This window comes from Strix uralensis, chromosome 19 (assembly GCF_047716275.1).
Source record: "Strix uralensis isolate ZFMK-TIS-50842 chromosome 19, bStrUra1, whole genome shotgun sequence".
Lineage (NCBI taxonomy): Eukaryota > Metazoa > Chordata > Aves > Strigiformes > Strigidae > Strix > Strix uralensis.
This window is the reverse complement of record NC_133990.1, coordinates 3,280,748-3,298,812: the sequence shown is the minus strand read 5'-3', so window position 1 is coordinate 3,298,812 and position 18,065 is coordinate 3,280,748. Positions and strand designations below refer to the sequence as shown.

Here is an 18,065-nt window from a genome sequence, read left to right as displayed (position 1 = left end):
CGAGGGGGTTTGGAGGTGGCATTTCCTAGCCGGTTTCCAGCACAAAGCAGCGTAGCAGAAGCTGTGGGGGGCAGCTACAGCTGGAGCACCCTGGGCGAGAGCCAGGATTCGGGGTTTGGGCGAGTCCCCTGGCTGTGTGTGTGTCCCGGGGCAAAAGCGGCAATGCCGGGCTGTGCCAGAGTAGCCCCAACCTCCTCAGTGCGGCTGAACGCAGCCAGTACCATGGCACAGTGTCGCCCCACATGTCCCCATCCAGGTCCTCGCGGCCAGCAGGATTGTCCCAGTGCCACCAGGTGGCAGCTCCTGGTCAGGGACCTGCCAGCATCGTGCTGTGGCTGGCACATCCAGGTTTGGTCCAGGCGGTGTCCGAGGGCCCTGCCCAGCCCTGCAGCTGCCCACACTCCATCAGAATATTGTCCCCCGGTGTCCATCACTTTATAACACCCACCTGCCCGAAGGATTTATGGCTCGGGAGCTCCTTGGGGTACGCAGGGATATGCATAGAGGAGGTTTGGTACCTGCGAGTGCCACTCTTGCATCTACAAAGTGTGTGCAAAGGTGCAGCCTCGGCTTGTGCAAGGTGGCCTGGCACTGAGGGCAGCACAAACGGAGGGACCAGCGCCAGGATTGGGTCTAACGTCCTGAGAGATGCCTCAGACACAGCAACTCCTCCTCGTGCATGGATACCCAGGGCCAGCGACCAGCAGCATCTTTCCCCACTGCCAGCCAGGAGCTCCAGGGTCTGCTGGATTTAAACAAAGACATCTGATTTGGGGAAGAAATACACAACTGTGCTTTAGCGTGTCTGGAAGCTGCTGTCACGTCAGCCCTGCTTTTTGGGGAAGCTGTTGGTGAGTACCATGAGCCATTGTTACAGCCGCGCCCAACTGCTCCTGGGGTTCCCCAGGAGTTAACCACATCTAAATATTCCCTGCCAGGTCGTGGGAAACAAATCCCACTTGTCGTCCAGGAGCTCTCATGGTGTCACCTTCCTGGCAGAGCTTCGAATCTTTTGTTTGGTTTCCACCTCTTCCCTTTTTGCGGTGTGACTGCTTTCCTGTCTTGCAGAAGCAGGGGCATGTTCACATGCACGTAGCTCCTCAGCTGGGGCTGGGGCCGAAGCAGGAGGAAGCAGATGGGCACTTGGGGACAAGTGGGCGTGTAGAGCCCATCTCCCTCTCCTTGGGTCAGCCCAACCCCTCTCTCCGGAGCCTGGCTCTGTGTCCCGGGGGTGTGGGGTGCCTGCCGGTACTGGCGACCAAGACCAAACCCAACCAGGTGCCAGAGAGAGCCACTGCGTATGCCACACACGGCTCCAAGGCAGCCTGGTGCCATGGTGGCACATCCAGATTGTCACTCCTTGTCTCTCTTGTTCCCAGGCAAGAAATGGAGGCAGAGAGCAGCCAGAACTGGACACCAGTGCCCAGCTTCCCACCGTGGAGCAGGTGATCCCTCTGGACGCATCGCTCTCAAGCTGACCAGGCACCGTGGGAGTGCAGCAGAGGTGTGTGTCAGCTCCAGGTCAGCACAAAAACTTCTGTGCTGGTGACTTACCAGATGCTATTTCTGTTTCCCAAGCAGAGAGAGGTTTGGGGCAGGCCCTCAGGGCGCAGGGGTGGGGGGTTCACCCTCCTCACCTCTGCTGTTGGACCTTCTCCCTTTGTTGGGGATGTGGCAGCAGGGAAATCCAGTCAGACCAGAAAAACTATTGATAATAGGGCAGGGAGAACAAGATAAAGGAGCAGCCCATGGCTTTCTTGTGCAAAAAGTACCAGGTGACTTCCAAGCACCTGCCCTGCAGCGAGCCCTCGTCTCCAGGTGCCAGGGCAGGGCCCTGCAGGCAAACAGCTCCTGGGCATGCAGCAGCCCCTGCTCCCCACACCAAGGGGCTGGGGCACTCTGGGCTCCTCTGCCAGGCTGAGCAGCAAGACCCTGGGCGCTGCAGGGCTTTCCCAGCTTGGCCTGACCCAGCCCTCAGGGTGGTAAATCCTGGAAAGACACTTGCTAAGTCCTGAGGACATCCCAAGGTTCCCTCCACCCCTTCCACAGCAGCCACGCAGCGTCAGGACGGCACAGGTGGACAAGGGGCAGGCGCTCACCCACACTCGGAGGCGACGTCCCCTCTCCCCAGCTCTGTGCTTTGGGGACAGAGCCTGGCCCAACCTCTGGGCCATGTGGCTTTGAGGCTCCCATGTTTCAGCAGACCTCAGGGACTCTTTATGCTGCTAAGAATAGGGCAGGATCAGTCCACATCTGCTCTGCCTGGTCCTCAGCTCACAAGAAAGGGGAAGGCAGCAGTTTGCATTGTCACCCTCATTTCTCAAAGGTGTTTCCCAGCTCTGCACCCCTCCAGGGCACAATCCAGAGCCTCACAGGTTGCGTCATGCCCGGTGGAGAGGAGATGGCCTTCGGACTGTGTGTTTGGCTTATCTCGGCCCCGGTCAGATGGTCCAGGGCTGACCAACAGCTCTGCCATGCGCAGCTGACTCTGCGATAAGAGCCGGGCTGGGCCCCGGCAGCGCCGAGGGGAGTGAGCCAAGGTAAGCGATGTGCTGCCACTGCATCTGAGGTCCCAACCTGTCACCTCAGCCCATGGCTTGCCCCATCCTGCCACATCGGCACAAATATGGGGCCCATCAGCTCAGTTTCGCTGCAGAGCTGCGTCCCCGAGCCCCTTTCCCTACCCTCAGCGGGGGATTGTATGCAAGGCAGGAGGGCAGAGCCCACCGCTCGGAGCTGTGGTTGCTGCGGGGTGATGCTGAGCATGGCCCTGAGTGTCTCCTGTCCCACAGCAGAGCTGTCCCCGCGCTGCTGCCACGGGGGTGCCGGGGTCCCCACGTCCGAGCAGCCTCCGAGTGCTCGCTTCCCTCTCACCTGGTTGCAGTGACACCTAAGAATCCAAGCACAGACCGTCAGGCAGCATTAGTGCAGGCAGGGGCACTGCCTGACCCCCTCTCTGCAGGGAACCTGGCGAGAGGGGGCTTGGCCCAGGCGCTCCCGCTGCTCTCCCCACCCCGTCGGGAAGGGGCTGTGCGTCAGCCTCCCCAGACATCTGCTGATGAATTCTTCGTGATGCGATGGCCTTGCCTCCCCAGGCAGCCATATGGCCCCACGTTCTCCAGCGGGGCTGACACAGCAACGCGTTCCTAGGGCCAGACTTTGCATTTCAGGGAAATTTCCTATGAGCAGATTTTTGGCACTTTTTTAAATGCACCTCTGACCTGTGCTGAGCAAATTGGGATATATAAATCCACCAGGAGATTTTTGGAGATCTCTTTCTCCCAGATGGACAATTCATCACGGCAAAGACCACAAGACTTCCCTCCACCGACCCATGGCCAACAGCTAGCTGGTGCAAAATGTGCTTATTTTCATCTTGCTTTCTCTAGCCAGGTGGAAGGCTTGGGTTTTGTTTCCAAGAAGTAATCACTGGAATAAAAAGCCCAGGCTAAAAATGATACTTGCTGGCTTTCATTGTAATTTCTTTTGTGTTCTTTTCCTAATCTTTATTTGGCAACTATCATCCTAAAAGGTTTTCACACTTATGTAACTTCTAAATAAGCACCACTTAATTTTGGGGCATGGGCCAAAATGCATTGTAGCACAAAACAAGTAGAGCAGATGAAGAGCTGTGCATCTCATTTTCACCCCTTTGAAAAAAATCCCAACAGTAGAAAACCATATATCATGGAAACAGAGAGATGAGAGCGGTGTGAAGAAACCAGCTCCTCCCTCCCTCTGGGCACCAAAGCTGCCACTCACCAGCATTTGCATAATAGGGCCATAAATGTCTCCAAATGGCAAATTCCTGACTTTCCGCAGGCCGCTCGCCCCAGACTGATGTCCACCTCCAGGGCCAAGCCTTGCTGTGTCCCTTGTGACTTACTGGAACAGTTGGTAATAATTAGCCGTGATTAACAAAGGGCCAGTCAAGAGCACATGAGCTGAGGCGCTGGGTCGCAGGGGGAAAATCCACGGGGTCAGAGCGAACAAGGACAATCCCTGAGTGACAGCGGGTGGGGACAGGCTCCAGGCTGGGGGACTTCCGAGCAGGACCCCAGACTCTCGTCCCTCCTCTGCTGGCCCTGAGTCTTCTAGACAACGCCGGTACCCCTGGGGGCTGGGAGCTGGCTTTACTGCTGGAGGCAAAAAGCATCAAATTCTTCCATCAGTGCACCCACATTTCTCTGCGCTGCCCATTTGCTACCAGGATACATGTTAACTCCCCCTTCCTGCCCTTCCTTTTGTAGTTTTAGCTCCAGCTGAGCTTTAAACCCAATTTCACCTCTGTGTCCAAGCAGTGATGGTCTGCCCTGTCCTTCCTTCTTGCCTGCTCTCTCCTTCCCCAAGACGCCCTGTGCCCAGCCAAGCCCGCCCGCCGCAGCTCCCCAGCCCCTGCGCAACAGCGCAGCTTGTTCCCTCTAAATTTTCTTTAAAATTGTCCTGGCTGCCATCCGCTCGTGGTGACCCAGGTCCAATGTCCACTCTTCCAGGGCGACAAGGCCAGCGCTGCCCCCACTGCCAGCCTTGGCTCGCAGACCTGCCCCTGTGTTTGTGCCAGGGCACGGCCACCGGCGCAACCTGGGCACTTCGCGGGGGCCGGGCGCTGCCATCCCTGCACAGCCAAAATTCCTAGAGGCCAGCAACGGGAAGACCTGCAGAAATACAAGCAAACAGAGACTGGAACAAACTCCTATGGAAGGATTTCTTGCGTTTATCCTTCTTTGAACAAGCAGCATCATTGGAAACAATGTCTGCGCAGGAGGAATGGGAGTGGGGGGTGGTTGGATCTGGGGGGATGAGCTTTGGGGAAAATGGAGCCGTGAATACACTGTCCTGGGGGTGTGCGGGTGGGAGCAGGGATGGGGTTTGGCCCCCGCGTTTCTGGGTCTGAATAACGACAGCGGGTATTTGGGGAGGGGCTGGAGGTGGGGGACACCCTGAGGTGACATGTTGTGGGTGCTTGGGGAGCCGCAGGCGCAGGGCAGAGGGTTTGGATGGAGCAGGGCTCACCGTGCTGCCGCTCCCCAAGGCTGGTGGGTTCCTAAAAATCCAACCCCTCCCAAAATCACTGCAGATCAACTGAAAACCCTTGTTTTCCTTGCTGAGTCCCTTCCCCCGCTGTAACAAACATTTTGGTATGCATATCCTTTAGTTTGCAGGGCTGTTTTCTTTTTTTAGATGAGTTTAACTAAAGTAATGTCAAAATATTCTTTCAAAAAAGAAACCGAAGCACTTCCCTTCCAAAAACATCAAAATGCTTCATTTGGATTTCCCAAAAAACCCCTCAAACCCGTTTTTCCTTTCCCCCAGCCCAAACTATTTGTCGAACTCGGCACAAAGCCCTGAACGGTTTTGTTTGCTGCAAAACCGCATTGTGGGGGGAGCGATCTGTTGAGCCAGAGAGCAGCCGGGGACCCAGAGGCAGCACCCCACCAGCATCCCCCCCCCTTCTCCCCTTTTGCACTGGATTTGCTCCCGCAGCGGCGGGTTTGCCTGCGAGCAGCTCGGGGCGGGTGTGTGCTGGGGTGCTGCCATGGGGCACCCCAGGGCCAGAGCTCGGCTTCGGAGCGTGGAGTTTCTGATAAACTTAAAACAAAGAGCGGACACCTCCGGCCCCGCCCGGCGGTGGCTGCGCCGTGGGGTCGCCGGGTGTTGGCGTGGGCTGTACGTGCTGCCGGTTGTGAAGCAGCCGGTGGTGAAAGCACATGTTTTAGTCGAACAAGAAAGTTACAGAAAGGGGGACCCTCCCTGCTTTGTGAACTGTAGGTAGGTGGGTGGCATGAAAAGGAGGCAAAAAAAGCGCATTTCCCTGCTGGTCTGAGTAAATGTTTAATCCCCAGCTCGGAGAAAAAGCAGCTCAAAAGTGCTTTTTTTCTCAGCAAGTCTGAACCAGTCAGCCTGGTGCCTCCTCCCTCCGGCTCACACCCTCCCTCCCACCGCTTCGGAGGAATATCCCAGCCTGCTCCAAGGTGCAGCTGGGCACCCAGGGCAGGACGGAGCCAGGCCAGAGCGGGGTCTGCACCCACTGGGCTGGGAGAGGAGAGGAGAGGGGCTGGGAAGTTTGCAGGGCCCCACGCAGGCAGCGGCAGGACGGCGGTGTGCCCGGTGCCGGCAACGCGGGCTCCCACGCTCCCGCTTGCCTGCGCTGCTCCAGCGGTTGCGGTGCCCGGGATGGGGTCCCCACACTGGAAACGGCTCTGCCTTTTGCTCGTGGCAGGTTTAACATCCTCCCTGCTCCTCTACGGTCACTACTACGCTACGGTGGAGTCGACCACCAGCCAGAGGATCATAGCCAGGTGAGGAGGGGACGGGGAGGGGGGTGGGAGGCAAGGATGTGCAAATCCAGCATGAGGTACCGTGCACTGGGGTGGGGAGGGGGAACTGGGGTGCCGCTGTGGGCTCCTCAGTGCAGGTTATCCCAGCTGTGCCCCTGGTTGTTGGCTGGTTTGAGAAATGTGCTCTGCCCCCGCCCCCACCCCCCCCCCCCAAGGTGTCCTGGGCATCGGGTCCTGCCCACGGCCACCAGCCAAGCCCAGGGGTGCCCAGAGTGGGACCCCGGGGCCGTGGGGGGCTGCAGGGGTCCCTGCATGGGTTCAGCCCATCACAGTGCGAAGAAACCATTGCTGGGTCCAGGGATGGCTGAGGCTCAGGGTGCTCAGCCCCCAGCAGGATCAAACCCCCCCGTCAGCAGCCAGCCAGACCCTCTGCGAGCCCCATGTGTCCCCGCTGGGCTGATTTAGGATCGGAGCTGACTGATTGCGCTGGGGAGGAGGTTTGGCCCCCGTGGAGCTGCACTGATCCCCCCACTGCAGGGATCAGCTGGGATCCCCAGGACTGCCCCCCCTGCCCCCCACCCCCGGCTTGTAAACTCCTGGGGGCTGCAGCATTTCCCAAACTCCAGCAATTTGCATCTCCCCCTTCGTGGTCACGTCTGCCTTCCCTGCATCCTCCAATCTCCCCAAGCCCCTTCCTGACTCCCCCCGGTGCCAGGCAGGCAAGGGTGCTGGGGTCCCCCAGGGAGCCTGGGGAGCGCTGGGGAGCAGGGCTGAGCGGGCAGGGTGTGCGGGAGCCTGCACAGCACTTGGCCTGCAGGACCAGCCACCCTCCTCTCCTGCGAGCATCAGGTAAGGTGCCAGGAGAGTGCTACGGGTGCCCCTCGCCTCCACGCTGGGTGCTCTTGGGTGCTGCCAGTGCGACAGAACCCAGCTGCCTGGGTACTGCCCGGGAATGGAGGATGCTGTGGGGACTAGAGCTGGTCCCGCACGGGGTGAGCTGAGTGCAGCCAGCTTTGCACTGGGTGGTGCTGGGGATGCAGCTGGCTGGGCTGCCCTGGGCTCCAGACACTCTCTCTTCCCCAGCTGGAAGCCAGGAGCTCTCCTTGCCCCCTCCTGTCCTGCCCAGGGCAGAGATCCCCTCTCCTGCTGGGCTTGTGGAGCAGAGACATCCCCAGCAGCCTGGGCAGTTTGGCTGTTTCCACCCTCGGCCGTGCCGGGTGGGCAGCGGTGCCGGTGGCAGCAGCATTAGCCCATACCACAGGGTGCTCGGGGCAGGGCACGGCTGTGGAGCAGCTCCCCGCAAAGAGCTTGATGTCCATGAGAGGGGAAACTGAGGCCCATGAAGGCAGCAGGACGTGCCCAAGGACCACGCTGGAGCTGGGAATAGAAACCAGCCATGCCCTGGCACAGAGTCCGTGCCCATTCCCGGAGCAGGATGCGGAGGAGACCCATGGGAGGGGAGCTGGGAGTGGGTTTCCCCCACCATGTCAGGCTGCAGGTAGCTCAGCCACTGCCTAACCCTGCCTGGACCTGCCCCAGCCCCGGGTCCCCCCGCTGCAGAGCCAGCCTGGGCTCCTGCCCCGCGACCGATGGGACCGAGGCTCAGCTTGTCCAGCCCCAGAGAGGAGCCCAGGGCGAGGTAACGGAGCTAACCTGCGCTCCCAAGCTCTCCCGGACTTTTCCTCTTGGCTTTAATCCATCCGCTAAAGCTAGACCCAAACCAGAGTGAGTCCTGCTCGCTCTGATTCCCTGTGTTTACAAACACACCGCCCCGTGATCGCTGCTTGTCCAGCCTGACCCACACACCCAGAGGAATCGGCACTGCCCTGCCGACAGCTGTGGGGCTGAGCCCGTAGGTGAAACCGGGACAGCCAGCGTTTGGCACAGCTGACACGCCGTCACAGAGCGTTTCCCACTCTGCCTGCTGTCGGGGCAGAAAGGGAGGGTCAGGGTGCTCACGCCTTGGCGCAGGCAGCCATGTTTCGGTGGGGAGGTTTGTGTGAGCAGTGTCTCCATGCAGGTGTATGGGGGGATGAAGGGGGTTGGGGGGAAGCTGACCCCCCAATTGATGCTGGCTGCTGCCAGAACCAAACCACCCTCGGGCCAGGTAGCCATGGCAGTGCTGAGTTCCCCTCCAGTTCAGTGCAAAGCTGGTGACAGCATGGAGGACCCTACAGGGATGGGTGAAATGCCCCTGTCCCTGCAGAGAGCCGGCTGCCCCGCAGTCAGCGGGGCTGCAGGGAGCCGAATCCCTGGAGCCCCCGGGGTTTGACTGGGCACAGCCCTGTCCCACTCCCTGCCCGGCCATCTCTCTGAAACCCCACCGGCGAGCTGCTGGCACCGCTTGTGCCTTTATTATTAGGCAGACGGATGAGTGTGGAGCTCGGCCCAGCCTCGCTGTGCCGCTCTGGCTCTGCGCGGGGGAAAGATGCTTCCTGGAGCTTGGCACTTTGCGGTGGGATGGAGCAAATACCTTCCGAGAGTGGTTTTGTTCTGCTGCTTCGGCTCCCTCAAATGGCTCTGCAGGGCCCTGGGAGTGTTTGCTGAAGATAAGGCCGGAGCGTGTGCTCACAACACTTGTACACAGTGTTATCATCCGGAAACGGGGGGTGGCCACGGACCAGAGACGTCATATTTGTGAATGCCACGGTGGTGAGAGAGCGCACCCAGGCTTGGCTGGCTCCGCTGCCGTGGCTGGTGCCGGGGTAGCCATGGGCCACTCCTTCCCCAGAGCCCTATTGTGCATCAGCCGGTCCTGGGGAGGGTTGTCATCTTCTGAGTCAACCAAGCATCACGAGGTGCTTCACCACATCCTGGCAGGTGACGTCAAAGCGTTCGGCTCCCCAACGCGCTGCTGAGCTGCCATCTGGCAGGGGGGGCCCTGCCGCCCCACGCCCTCCCCAGCAGGGTTTGGGCAGCGGCCGCAGCCAGGATGGCTGCGGCGATGCTGGGGAGCTGCCTCCAGCACCCACAGCTGGGATGTGAGCGCAGGGAGGTGCTGACACGGGGATTGAGTTTATCAGGTCGGCACAAGGTCTGGAAGAAGCGATGAGCGAGTGCCACGCACCATGTCTGGCCACGGGTGGAGGTGGGAGCCGACCCGCTGGGCTGCCTGCGCCCACCTCCTTCCAGCCAGCCTGAGCACGGCTGGGTCTGAGCCCCCCGCGCTGCCCCCGGTGCTCCCGCAGCACGCCTAGCAGCTCAGAATGTAGCCCAGCACCCTCTCGCTGCCGGTGCTGGGCTCTTTGCCTTGTCCTGCAGGCACTGGGACGGGAGGGGGAAGCGTCTGTACCAAGAAACAAGAGCGGGAGAGCTTGGAGGGCTGAGAAGCAGCTGGGTGGGCAGAGATGTGCAGCTGGGGCTTGTGAGCCTGACGGGGAAGGGCTGGGAGAAGTGGGTTTTGTGCAGCTCCTGGGCAGCAAGACCCTGAGCATGGTGTGTGAGGGGAACGGCGTTTGGTGCTGGGCTGTGCCTCTGCGGCCACAAAAAGGGTGGGTGGCCAACTGGGGGGCTTTGCGTGCAGCAGGGTTTGCTGCTGCTGGGAATTCAGTGCTTTGTAGGAGCTGGCTCTGGCTCTGGAGCAGGGAGGTTTCTTCAGTCCCTGGTCTGTCGTTTGGGTGCTGGTAACCTCGATAAGCTCCTGCCGGCGAGGCATGTGGGCCAGGGATCCCCCGCGTCGTGAGGTGGAGGAAGCAGGCAGGGCTGGGGCGGCTGAGGGTGAGCTCCTGGGGATCCCCCGGCTTCTGGCTGCGGCTGAGCTGACTCAGCATGTGGAGCTCTCCTTGGAGCTGTTGCGAGGCCCTTGCACCGGTGAGCTTTGCTCTGACCAGGGTGTGCTGCCTGTACCTCGCAGAGATGGGCTGAAAGAGCCGCCTCCAGCGTAACCACGAGGTCTCGCACAGCCTTTGGATGGCCTTTCCCAGCCGGTGCCTTGCTGTGCACAGACCCTGCCAGGGCAGCTCCGCTCCTGTCCGCAAGCCGAGGGAACAGGCAAGTTTGGTCAGGCTGGGTTTATTTAGCTGCTCACAGTGATAACACCAGAAAGGCCCTGCAGAAAGCTGCAGCTCCAGCATCTCCCTGGGACGGTTCAGTCCCACCTTGGTGGACCCTCCCCGGGATTTGTCCTCCCTGCTCTCTGCCAGCTCCGGTGCTCCTGGGATGAGCCTCAGGGTTGAGCTGGTGGCTGCAAGGGGAGGTGGGCGCAGCGCCGTGCCCAACCCCTCTCCTGGCTCTGGTGCCAGCACTCCTGCACTGTACGCAGCAGGATGGTGCTTTGCAGGCGTTCGGGGGCAGAATGTGGCCACGGGGCAGGGCTAAGCCAGGCACCTTGTCCCTGGGCTGGAGTGAATGGTGGGGGCTCTTCAGGGCAGCAGGTCTTGCTGAGGAGCTGCCTTTTTGTGGGACACCGAGGCACTGGCTTGATTAAAAAGCTGCCCTGCTCCGCTAGCAGTGCTCAGCCCCCTGCGCAGGGAGGACACCTTTGCCCTCAGCATCCCCTGCCCAGAGCTGGTGGTGCTGGGCCGGTGCAAGGAGGGAGCTGAGACTGAAGCCCCCTTGGCCCTGACTCCCAGTCCACGCCTGGGGAAATGCTGCAGCTCCCGGTGCCAGCACCCAGGCAAGGTGCTGGGCTGTCCCCCCTGTGTCGTGCCATACCCCTGGGGTGGCACAGAGCGGGGTTTAGGTGACAAACGGGTCTGGATCCACTCCCGGGCAGGGCTGAGGGTGCTGCTGGTGTTGACAGGGGCCATGGTGGGGACAGAAACCCAATGCCTGTTGCGCTGGCGGGGGCCGGGGGGGAGGCAGAGCTTCGCTCCCCACCTGCCTCTACCTGTCCCTGGGCTCCCAAGCAGAGATCCCGTAACAAGGGGGCCCTTGTCTCCTCCACAATACCCTGCTTCTGGCCTGAGCACCTGCCGGCTGGGCTGGAGGCGGTGCCGGGGGGGCTCTGAAGGGCCCTTCTGTGCAGGGATGAATGGGAGCCTGTTCCCCACCTCCTGCTTGCCAGGCTGCGACCCTGCCCACCCCAGCCCCCAGCCCCACACCCCCCCTGGGAGGCTGGGGCTGCTCTGCCAGGCCCCATGGGGCTCAGGGCACCCCACGATGCTCGGGGTGGGAAGCCTCTGTCCCCCGGCACTAAATGAAGGATCAGGGCATGCCCCAGCTGGCCCCATGGCAGAGCAGGGTCCCAAACACCCCGAGAACCTCCAGATCCCAGTTGCCGATTGCTTCTCCAGTGTAGCAACTGAACGTGTCCTGCTGGCCTGCCCGGCATGTCCCAGCCCCGTCCCCCTCAGGCTTGGGAAGGGTGGGATGGTGGGAAGAGCCAGGGAGGTCTTGGCAGGGTCTTCCCCAAGGCTGCAGGCTGGGCTGGGTGCGGTTTTTGGTATGTGGGGGTCCTGGAGGTGGGACCTGCCAGGAGTAGGTGGCTGCTTTCTGCATAAACTCAGTGTTTTGCAAATCCATGGCTCTCCACTTGCAGAAACAGGCACAGACAGGGGGGCGGGTGGGCAGGGGCAGCGGTGGAGGGGAGCTGAGCAGAGGTGATGTCCTGCCCTGTGGCTCTCACAGGTGGTGGGTGTTGGGGTGCAGTGGCTCAGTGTTACCTCCCCAGCTGAGCCCCCACCGGCTTCTCCCCCCAGCCTGCTGCAGCCAGAGCCGCTGGTCCTGGCTCCGCTGGGGACATCGCGCCGAGCCACCAGCCGCAGATGGGCCCTTGAAGGCGGCTTGGAGAGGTAAGGGGGGGAAGGTGTGTGCAGCCGTCCTGGCATGAGCTGGGAGGCCCCTGCCTACCCTGCAGTTCCCCAGTGCCCCACTGATGGATTTTTTTACTCTGCTATATGTTTCCCCCTTTCCAGTGGGAAGTCCTTCAAGTCTTCTGCTGAGCTGGAGGAGCCCAAGCCCAGCAGAAAGCAGGTAACCATTAGCACAGTATGGTGAGTGTCCCTGGTGCCCCTCCTCGCTGGGTTTTGTTGGGTGAAGGTCTGTGTGGGGAAGCTGAGGAGGAGCAGCTTTGTCTGGGATGGGTTTTGTGTGTGCGTGTGTGCAGAGGAGCAACCTCCTCCATCCGTGCATGTGGGTCTCCTCAGGCCTCCCTGCTGCTGTTGCAACACCTCCCCAAGTTCCCCAATGTGGAGGTTGGAGTCAACATCACCTCCTCCCTCCAATTCCATGACACCTGGGCGACCAGCCCTGGCTGGAGACTTGTGAGGATGGATCCAGGCTCTGGGAGGGATCAGTCCTGGGCACTGGGGCTGTTCTTGTACAGCAACGGCCTTTAGCAGGACTCCCTCACTAGAAGGTGCTGAATCTTTCCCAGGGCTCATGCTCTCAGGTGACTCTGTAAGCCCTGGGCCTCCCAGCCCTGGTGAGCTGGGTACCAAAGGGAGTTTTACAGCAGTAAACCAAGGCATGAGGCAGTGCCCTGCCTGGGTGACCCAGCAGGATGTGTGATGGACAAGGAGCATTTCTGTCCCTGGGTTTGTCCTCTTCTTGGTGCCTGCTGAGGGATGGAGGTGTCGGAGGGAAGGTAGACCTGAGATGGAGACTGAGGTCCTGCTCCCTCCCAGCCAAGCATGTGCCTCCACTCGGTGATGGCCAGAGCAAAGGCAGACCCCAAGTTTGGGGAGATCTTCCGCTTCGACACCCCTGTGCTGATGTGGGACCAGCACTTCACCCCGGAGACCTGGGACAGGCTGAAGACACGACACGTCCCCTACGGCTGGCAAGGATTGTCCCAGGCAGGTACGGACCCAACTGGGATGGGAGTGACAGCAAATGGGGCAAGGGGGTGATGGGAGGGCTCGGGGCAGCTCGAGGGGCCTGGAGAGCCCAGCAGAAGGGACTTGAAGACACGGGGCAGGCAGAGAAGCCCTGCAGAGGAGCCAGGGACGTTGATCTCTTCCCAGTCTGCCTCCTGGGGTGTGGGGCAGAGGGGAACGGCTTTATAAATGCCGCTTGCTGCATCTTGTGACATTTTCCCTGAATAAAAGCTCCAGTGTGTGCATGATTATTAACTGGGGCCGGAGAAGCTTGGACAACCCGCTCCATTGTTGTGGATGGAGATTGTTTCCCTTCCTACCCCAAACCCACTCTCTGCTCTCCCCAGCAGCCGCTGGCTTCAATCCCTGGGCTGGGAAGTGCTGGGGGCAGCAGGGGGGAGTGAACCGGTGGCAGTTGCAAGGAGGCATTGTCCGGAGGGGACATGGCCAGCACGGACAGCAGCATCTGCAGGGCTGGGGCTGGAGATGTCCGGATGCATCCCCATGCCTTGCACGGCCTCAGGTGGCCACTATTGGGAGCAGGCTGTGGGGGGCTGTGAGGGGGTGACACCAAGCCTGGGAGAGGAGGGGCTGGCTGGTGTCCCCCCATCCCACCTGTAGACCCCTCTCCCACACAAGGATGGCATGAGCTTTCTTGTGTGTGGCTCCTGGATGTGCTCTTGCACAAGCCTGTCTGCGCGCGCTGTTGCATGCTTAAGCGCGCATGTGCTCCTGCGGGCTGACACACACCTTTTCCCCGCTGACCGGACCCATCCTGCTCTGTTCCAGTGGTGGGCAGCACCCTCCGGCTCCTCAACGCCTCCGCCAACAGGCACCTCTTCGACAGGGATGCCTTCCCCGGGGGCTGTGTCCGCTGCGCCGTGGTGGGCAACGGCGGCATCCTCAACGGCTCGCGGCAGGGCAAGGCGATCGATGCGCATGACCTGGTCTTCAGGTGCGGACGGGTCCCGGGCAGGATGGAGCTGTGGGTGCTGGGGCGAGGCCAGCCCTGGACACACGTCCTGCGCTTTTCCCGCAGGCTTAACGGTGCCGTGATCAAAGGCTTCGAGGAAGACGTGGGGACCAAGATCTCTTTCTACGGCTTCACGGTGAACACCATGAAGAACTCCCTCATTGCCTACGAGGAGTATGGCTTCACCCAGATCCCCCAGGCCAAGGTGAGACCCCGAGGGCTTGTTGGGGAGGTGACCCCAAATTGTCCTTTGAGGCTGGGCTTGCCCCTCCAAACTTCTCCCCATCTCAGGAGCCCTCAGTCCTCGCTGTGCTGGTGTAGGCAGTTCCCCAAAGCCCCCCCCAAACACTGTGTCTGTGCCCCCACTGCAGGACCTGAGGTACATCTTCATCCCCTCGGATTTCCGTGACTACGTCATGCTGAAGTCAGCCATCCAGGGCAGCCCAGTCCCCGAGGGCTCAGACAAGGGGGATGAGTGAGTAGCACCCCAAAATCCCCCCAGCACCTTTGGTGATGCACTGGAGGGCGCGTGACTTCCCTGCCCTCACCCCACATCTGTCCCTGGTGGGATAAACCCCAAGTAGCTCCAGGACTCCTGTGACGTGAATTCTGCCCTTCTCCTCACCCCTCTGCAGCCCACAGAAGTATTTTGGACCGGAGGCATCTGCAGAGAAGTTCAAGCTGCTGCACCCAGATTTCTTGCAGTACCTGACAGCGAGGTGAGAATGACGAGGACCACGGCTGCTGCCCAGCTCTGCTCCGGGCTGGGCTCAGACTACCTGCGTCCTGCCGTTGCTCTCTCCGGTACAGACCAGTGGCTGCCCAGCATCAAAGTGCAGTCCCAGCCCTCCCCAGGCACTGGAACTCCCTCTGCCCTGCTCTCTGCAGACAAGCCAGAGGCATCTCTCCCCTGCCATTCCTATTCACTGCAGCACAGCTCACATCCCCTCCTACAGCTCACTGTGCTCACCTTGCCTCCCATTTCCCAAAATAAATTAAATTTTAACCTAGTCTAACAGGAACAAAGGGAAGGCCCAAAGGGATTGTCTTTTCCTACCTTTCACGAAAGCAGGTCCTGGGTTGGGGTGATTTCAAATGGTGGTGAGGTGCCTTTTAGCAACCTGCAGCAAATGAGCTGAACCGTAGTAGCAGCCATTGGAGAATCCACATTTCACTCGGTGCTCCTGCCTTACCGGGCTCCGGCATCACTGAGCACATGGTGGGGGCTGGACGGGCGCTGGGTGCTGCTGGGTCTGGTGCTGGGGGCCGCGGTGCCGTGCCAGCTGTGAGCCCCCCCCGACCCGCCGTGCCCACCGGCAGGTTCCTGCGGTCGGAGCTGCTGAACACGCAGTACGGCTCGCTCTACATGCCCAGCACCGGCGCCCTCATGCTCCTCACCGCGCTCCACACCTGCGACCAGGTAGGAGGCCATGGGGCCACCTTCCCTCTGGGCACAAGGACATCCCCCCCCCTTTGGCTGCTATAAGGCTCCTGGTGGGGACCAGCGTGTCCCGGTGGCTGTCCTGCATGTGCCAACCCCCGTACCGGAGGTGGAGCCCTGACCCTGTCCTTTGTCTGTCTCACCTCCCTCCCCGCAGGTCAGCGCCTACGGGTTCATCACTGCCAACTACGAGCAGTTCTCAGACCACTACTACGAGGTGGAGAAGAAACCGCTGGTGTTTTATGCCAACCACGACATGATGCTGGAGGCGGCGCTGTGGAGGAGCCTGCACCGAGCGGGGATCATGACCCTCTACCAGCGGTGAGGCCAGGCCATCGCCCACGGGGGCAAGTCCAAGGACTCCTGTGGCTCTTCTCCTCTTTCCCGAAGGCCACCTTCTCCTTCCCGAGGGCTCTCCCCAGCCAGCCAGCCCAAGGAGCAGACCCGCTGCACCGCAGCCGGCGGTGGTGTGACGATAAGGGGCGAGCCAAAGCTGGTAGAGGAACGTTGCATTTCCTCGGAGATCTCCGGCAACGTTTCGTGGCTCAGTGTGATTGAACGTGGCCTTTGGGGCACCAAGAAGCACCACGGCGTGTGGCTGTGACCTCCCGGCCCCACCATCGTGGCTGTGGGGCAGCAGCGGCCGCTGTGAAGCACTGGAGGGGCAGGGTGATGCTGGAGCTGTGTACATGTGGCAGCCTCTGGCTGGAAAACGCCCTTCACCTTGTTGTCACCTGCCAGCTCCAACACTTGGCACCGTGCTGGGAGCACAGCAGGCACGGTGAACCCTTGGGCTGGAGACTACATCACCCAGCTAGCAGGAGGGGGCTGTGCTTGGACAACACCTCCCTCCCGCACTGCAGAAAGTCCCAAACTCCAGCCAGCTCTGGGTTGGCATGTGCTGCTTCCAGAAGGATCCGTTTGCCTCCATGATCACTGGGAAAGACAGCAGCCTGCTGCTCTCTCCCATGACTCTCTGTCATGTTTTCACAGAATCCCAGTATCATTCAGGTTGGAAAAGACCCTTGGGATCATCGAGTCCAACCATCAGCCCTACTCTACAAGTTCTCCCCTACACTGTATCCCCCAACATCCCATCCAAATGACCCTTAAACACATCCAGGGATGGTGACTCCACCCCCTCCCTGGGCAGCCCATTCCACTCTCTGACCACTCTATGAAAATTTTTTCCTCATGTCCAGTCTGAACCTCCCCTGTTGCAGTTTAAAGCTGTTCCCTCTTGTTCTATTGCTAATTCCCTGTGAGGAGAGACCAGCACCAACCTCTCTACAACGTCCTTTCAGGGAGCTGCAGAGTGATGAGGTCTCCCCTCAGCCTTCTCCTCCTCACACTGAACAGTCCCAGCTCCTTCAATGGCTCCTCACAGGATTTATTCTCCAGGCCCTTCCCCAGCCTCGTTGCCCTCCTCTGCACTCGCTCCAGCCCCTCGAGATCTCTCTCGTATTGAGGTGCCCAAAACTGGACACAACACTCCAGGTGTGGTCTCACCAGCGCAGAGTACAGAGGGACTATCACCTCCCTGCTTCTGCTGGTCACACTGTTTTCAAACAAGGAAGATCTTAAAAGCCATCAGCTGAGTAGGGTTACTGCAGCTCAGCTGGGACGTCAGAAGCACGGGCGGCCTCTGAGCATCCTGGAGTTGAGGGCCCTGCAGCTCCCGTGTGTGCTCATGGGTTGGTTGGGTTTTTCTTGCATGGAGACCGTGTCCTGTGCGTGCTTTGGGAAGGCAGCCCCACACCAGGTGGGTTAGCAACCTGCTAGCTCCTTGGGGGAGTCTAAATGATCATCAGTCTTTTAATTTTTTTTTTCCTCCCCAAAAAAATCCAAGGGAGGTGAACGTCTTGAACCCCTCAGCCACCCTGTGTAAGCCAGCGCTGCTCAGGAAGACCCACTGGGGAGGCTGCTGCAGCTGGTGGTGGCTGGAGGGTTGACCCAGCACAACAGTGTAATCTGAGACACCTTCCCACTTTGTGTAATTACATAAATGTTGAATGATTGTTTTCTTTTATGCCCGTTTCTGTTGTTTTGACGAACCGGGTGGGGGTGACACCCCCTACCTCCTGCAGCAGAGGAGCTGTAGCACACAGCAGAGTGAGACTTCCACTGGGAAACAGCCCCAGACGGATGGGAGCAGGGTTAAACCCAGGAGACCTGGGCTGGAGCTGAGGAGCGGCTCTGAGCTCAGCCTTGTTCCACCTGGGATGTTATCTAGTGAATGTCAGCTGGGGAGGAACGATTTACTGCGGAGACAGCAAGAGATACCCGGGCCATGGGCCAGGGAACCTCCAACCCCCTCAAGCTCACAGCAGGCTCCTGCCAGCCAGTTCCAAGCAGCATTACAGAAGGTTAGTCTGTAAACCCGTTCCAGATGTAATCTCTAGCGTGGAGCCCATCGTGTGTTCCAGGTCTCAAATTAACATTTGTTCGCATCAGAGCCACCTTACAATGGCACAAGGCAGCCTGTTAGGCCTGTTTTTTATTCACAAGCGCTCAGCAAAACCTCTTTCATGACAAGAACGAGCCTGATCCTCACATCACCTGACCAAAACAGCACCAAAACCTCCTCTAACCAGCTCTGGCCGAGCCTCAGCACA

At 60.1% G+C, this 18,065-nt stretch overlaps 1 protein-coding gene across 1 annotated transcript; it reads left to right on the top strand.

The window, feature by feature from the left end:
* Nucleotides 1-5,758: 5,758 nt before the first annotated feature.
* ST6GALNAC2 (ST6 N-acetylgalactosaminide alpha-2,6-sialyltransferase 2) lies at nt 5,759-17,479 on the top strand. The gene is made up of 10 exons (XM_074889616.1): nt 5,759-6,299; nt 11,918-12,010; nt 12,134-12,191; nt 12,845-13,019; nt 13,826-13,991; nt 14,076-14,214; nt 14,381-14,484; nt 14,645-14,728; nt 15,330-15,429; nt 15,608-17,479. The coding sequence occupies exons 1-10, from the start codon at nt 6,175-6,177 to the stop codon at nt 15,773-15,775; spliced, it is 1,212 nt and encodes a 403-aa protein (XP_074745717.1). The 5' UTR covers nt 5,759-6,174; the 3' UTR covers nt 15,776-17,479.
* Nucleotides 17,480-18,065: the final 586 nt, after the last annotated feature.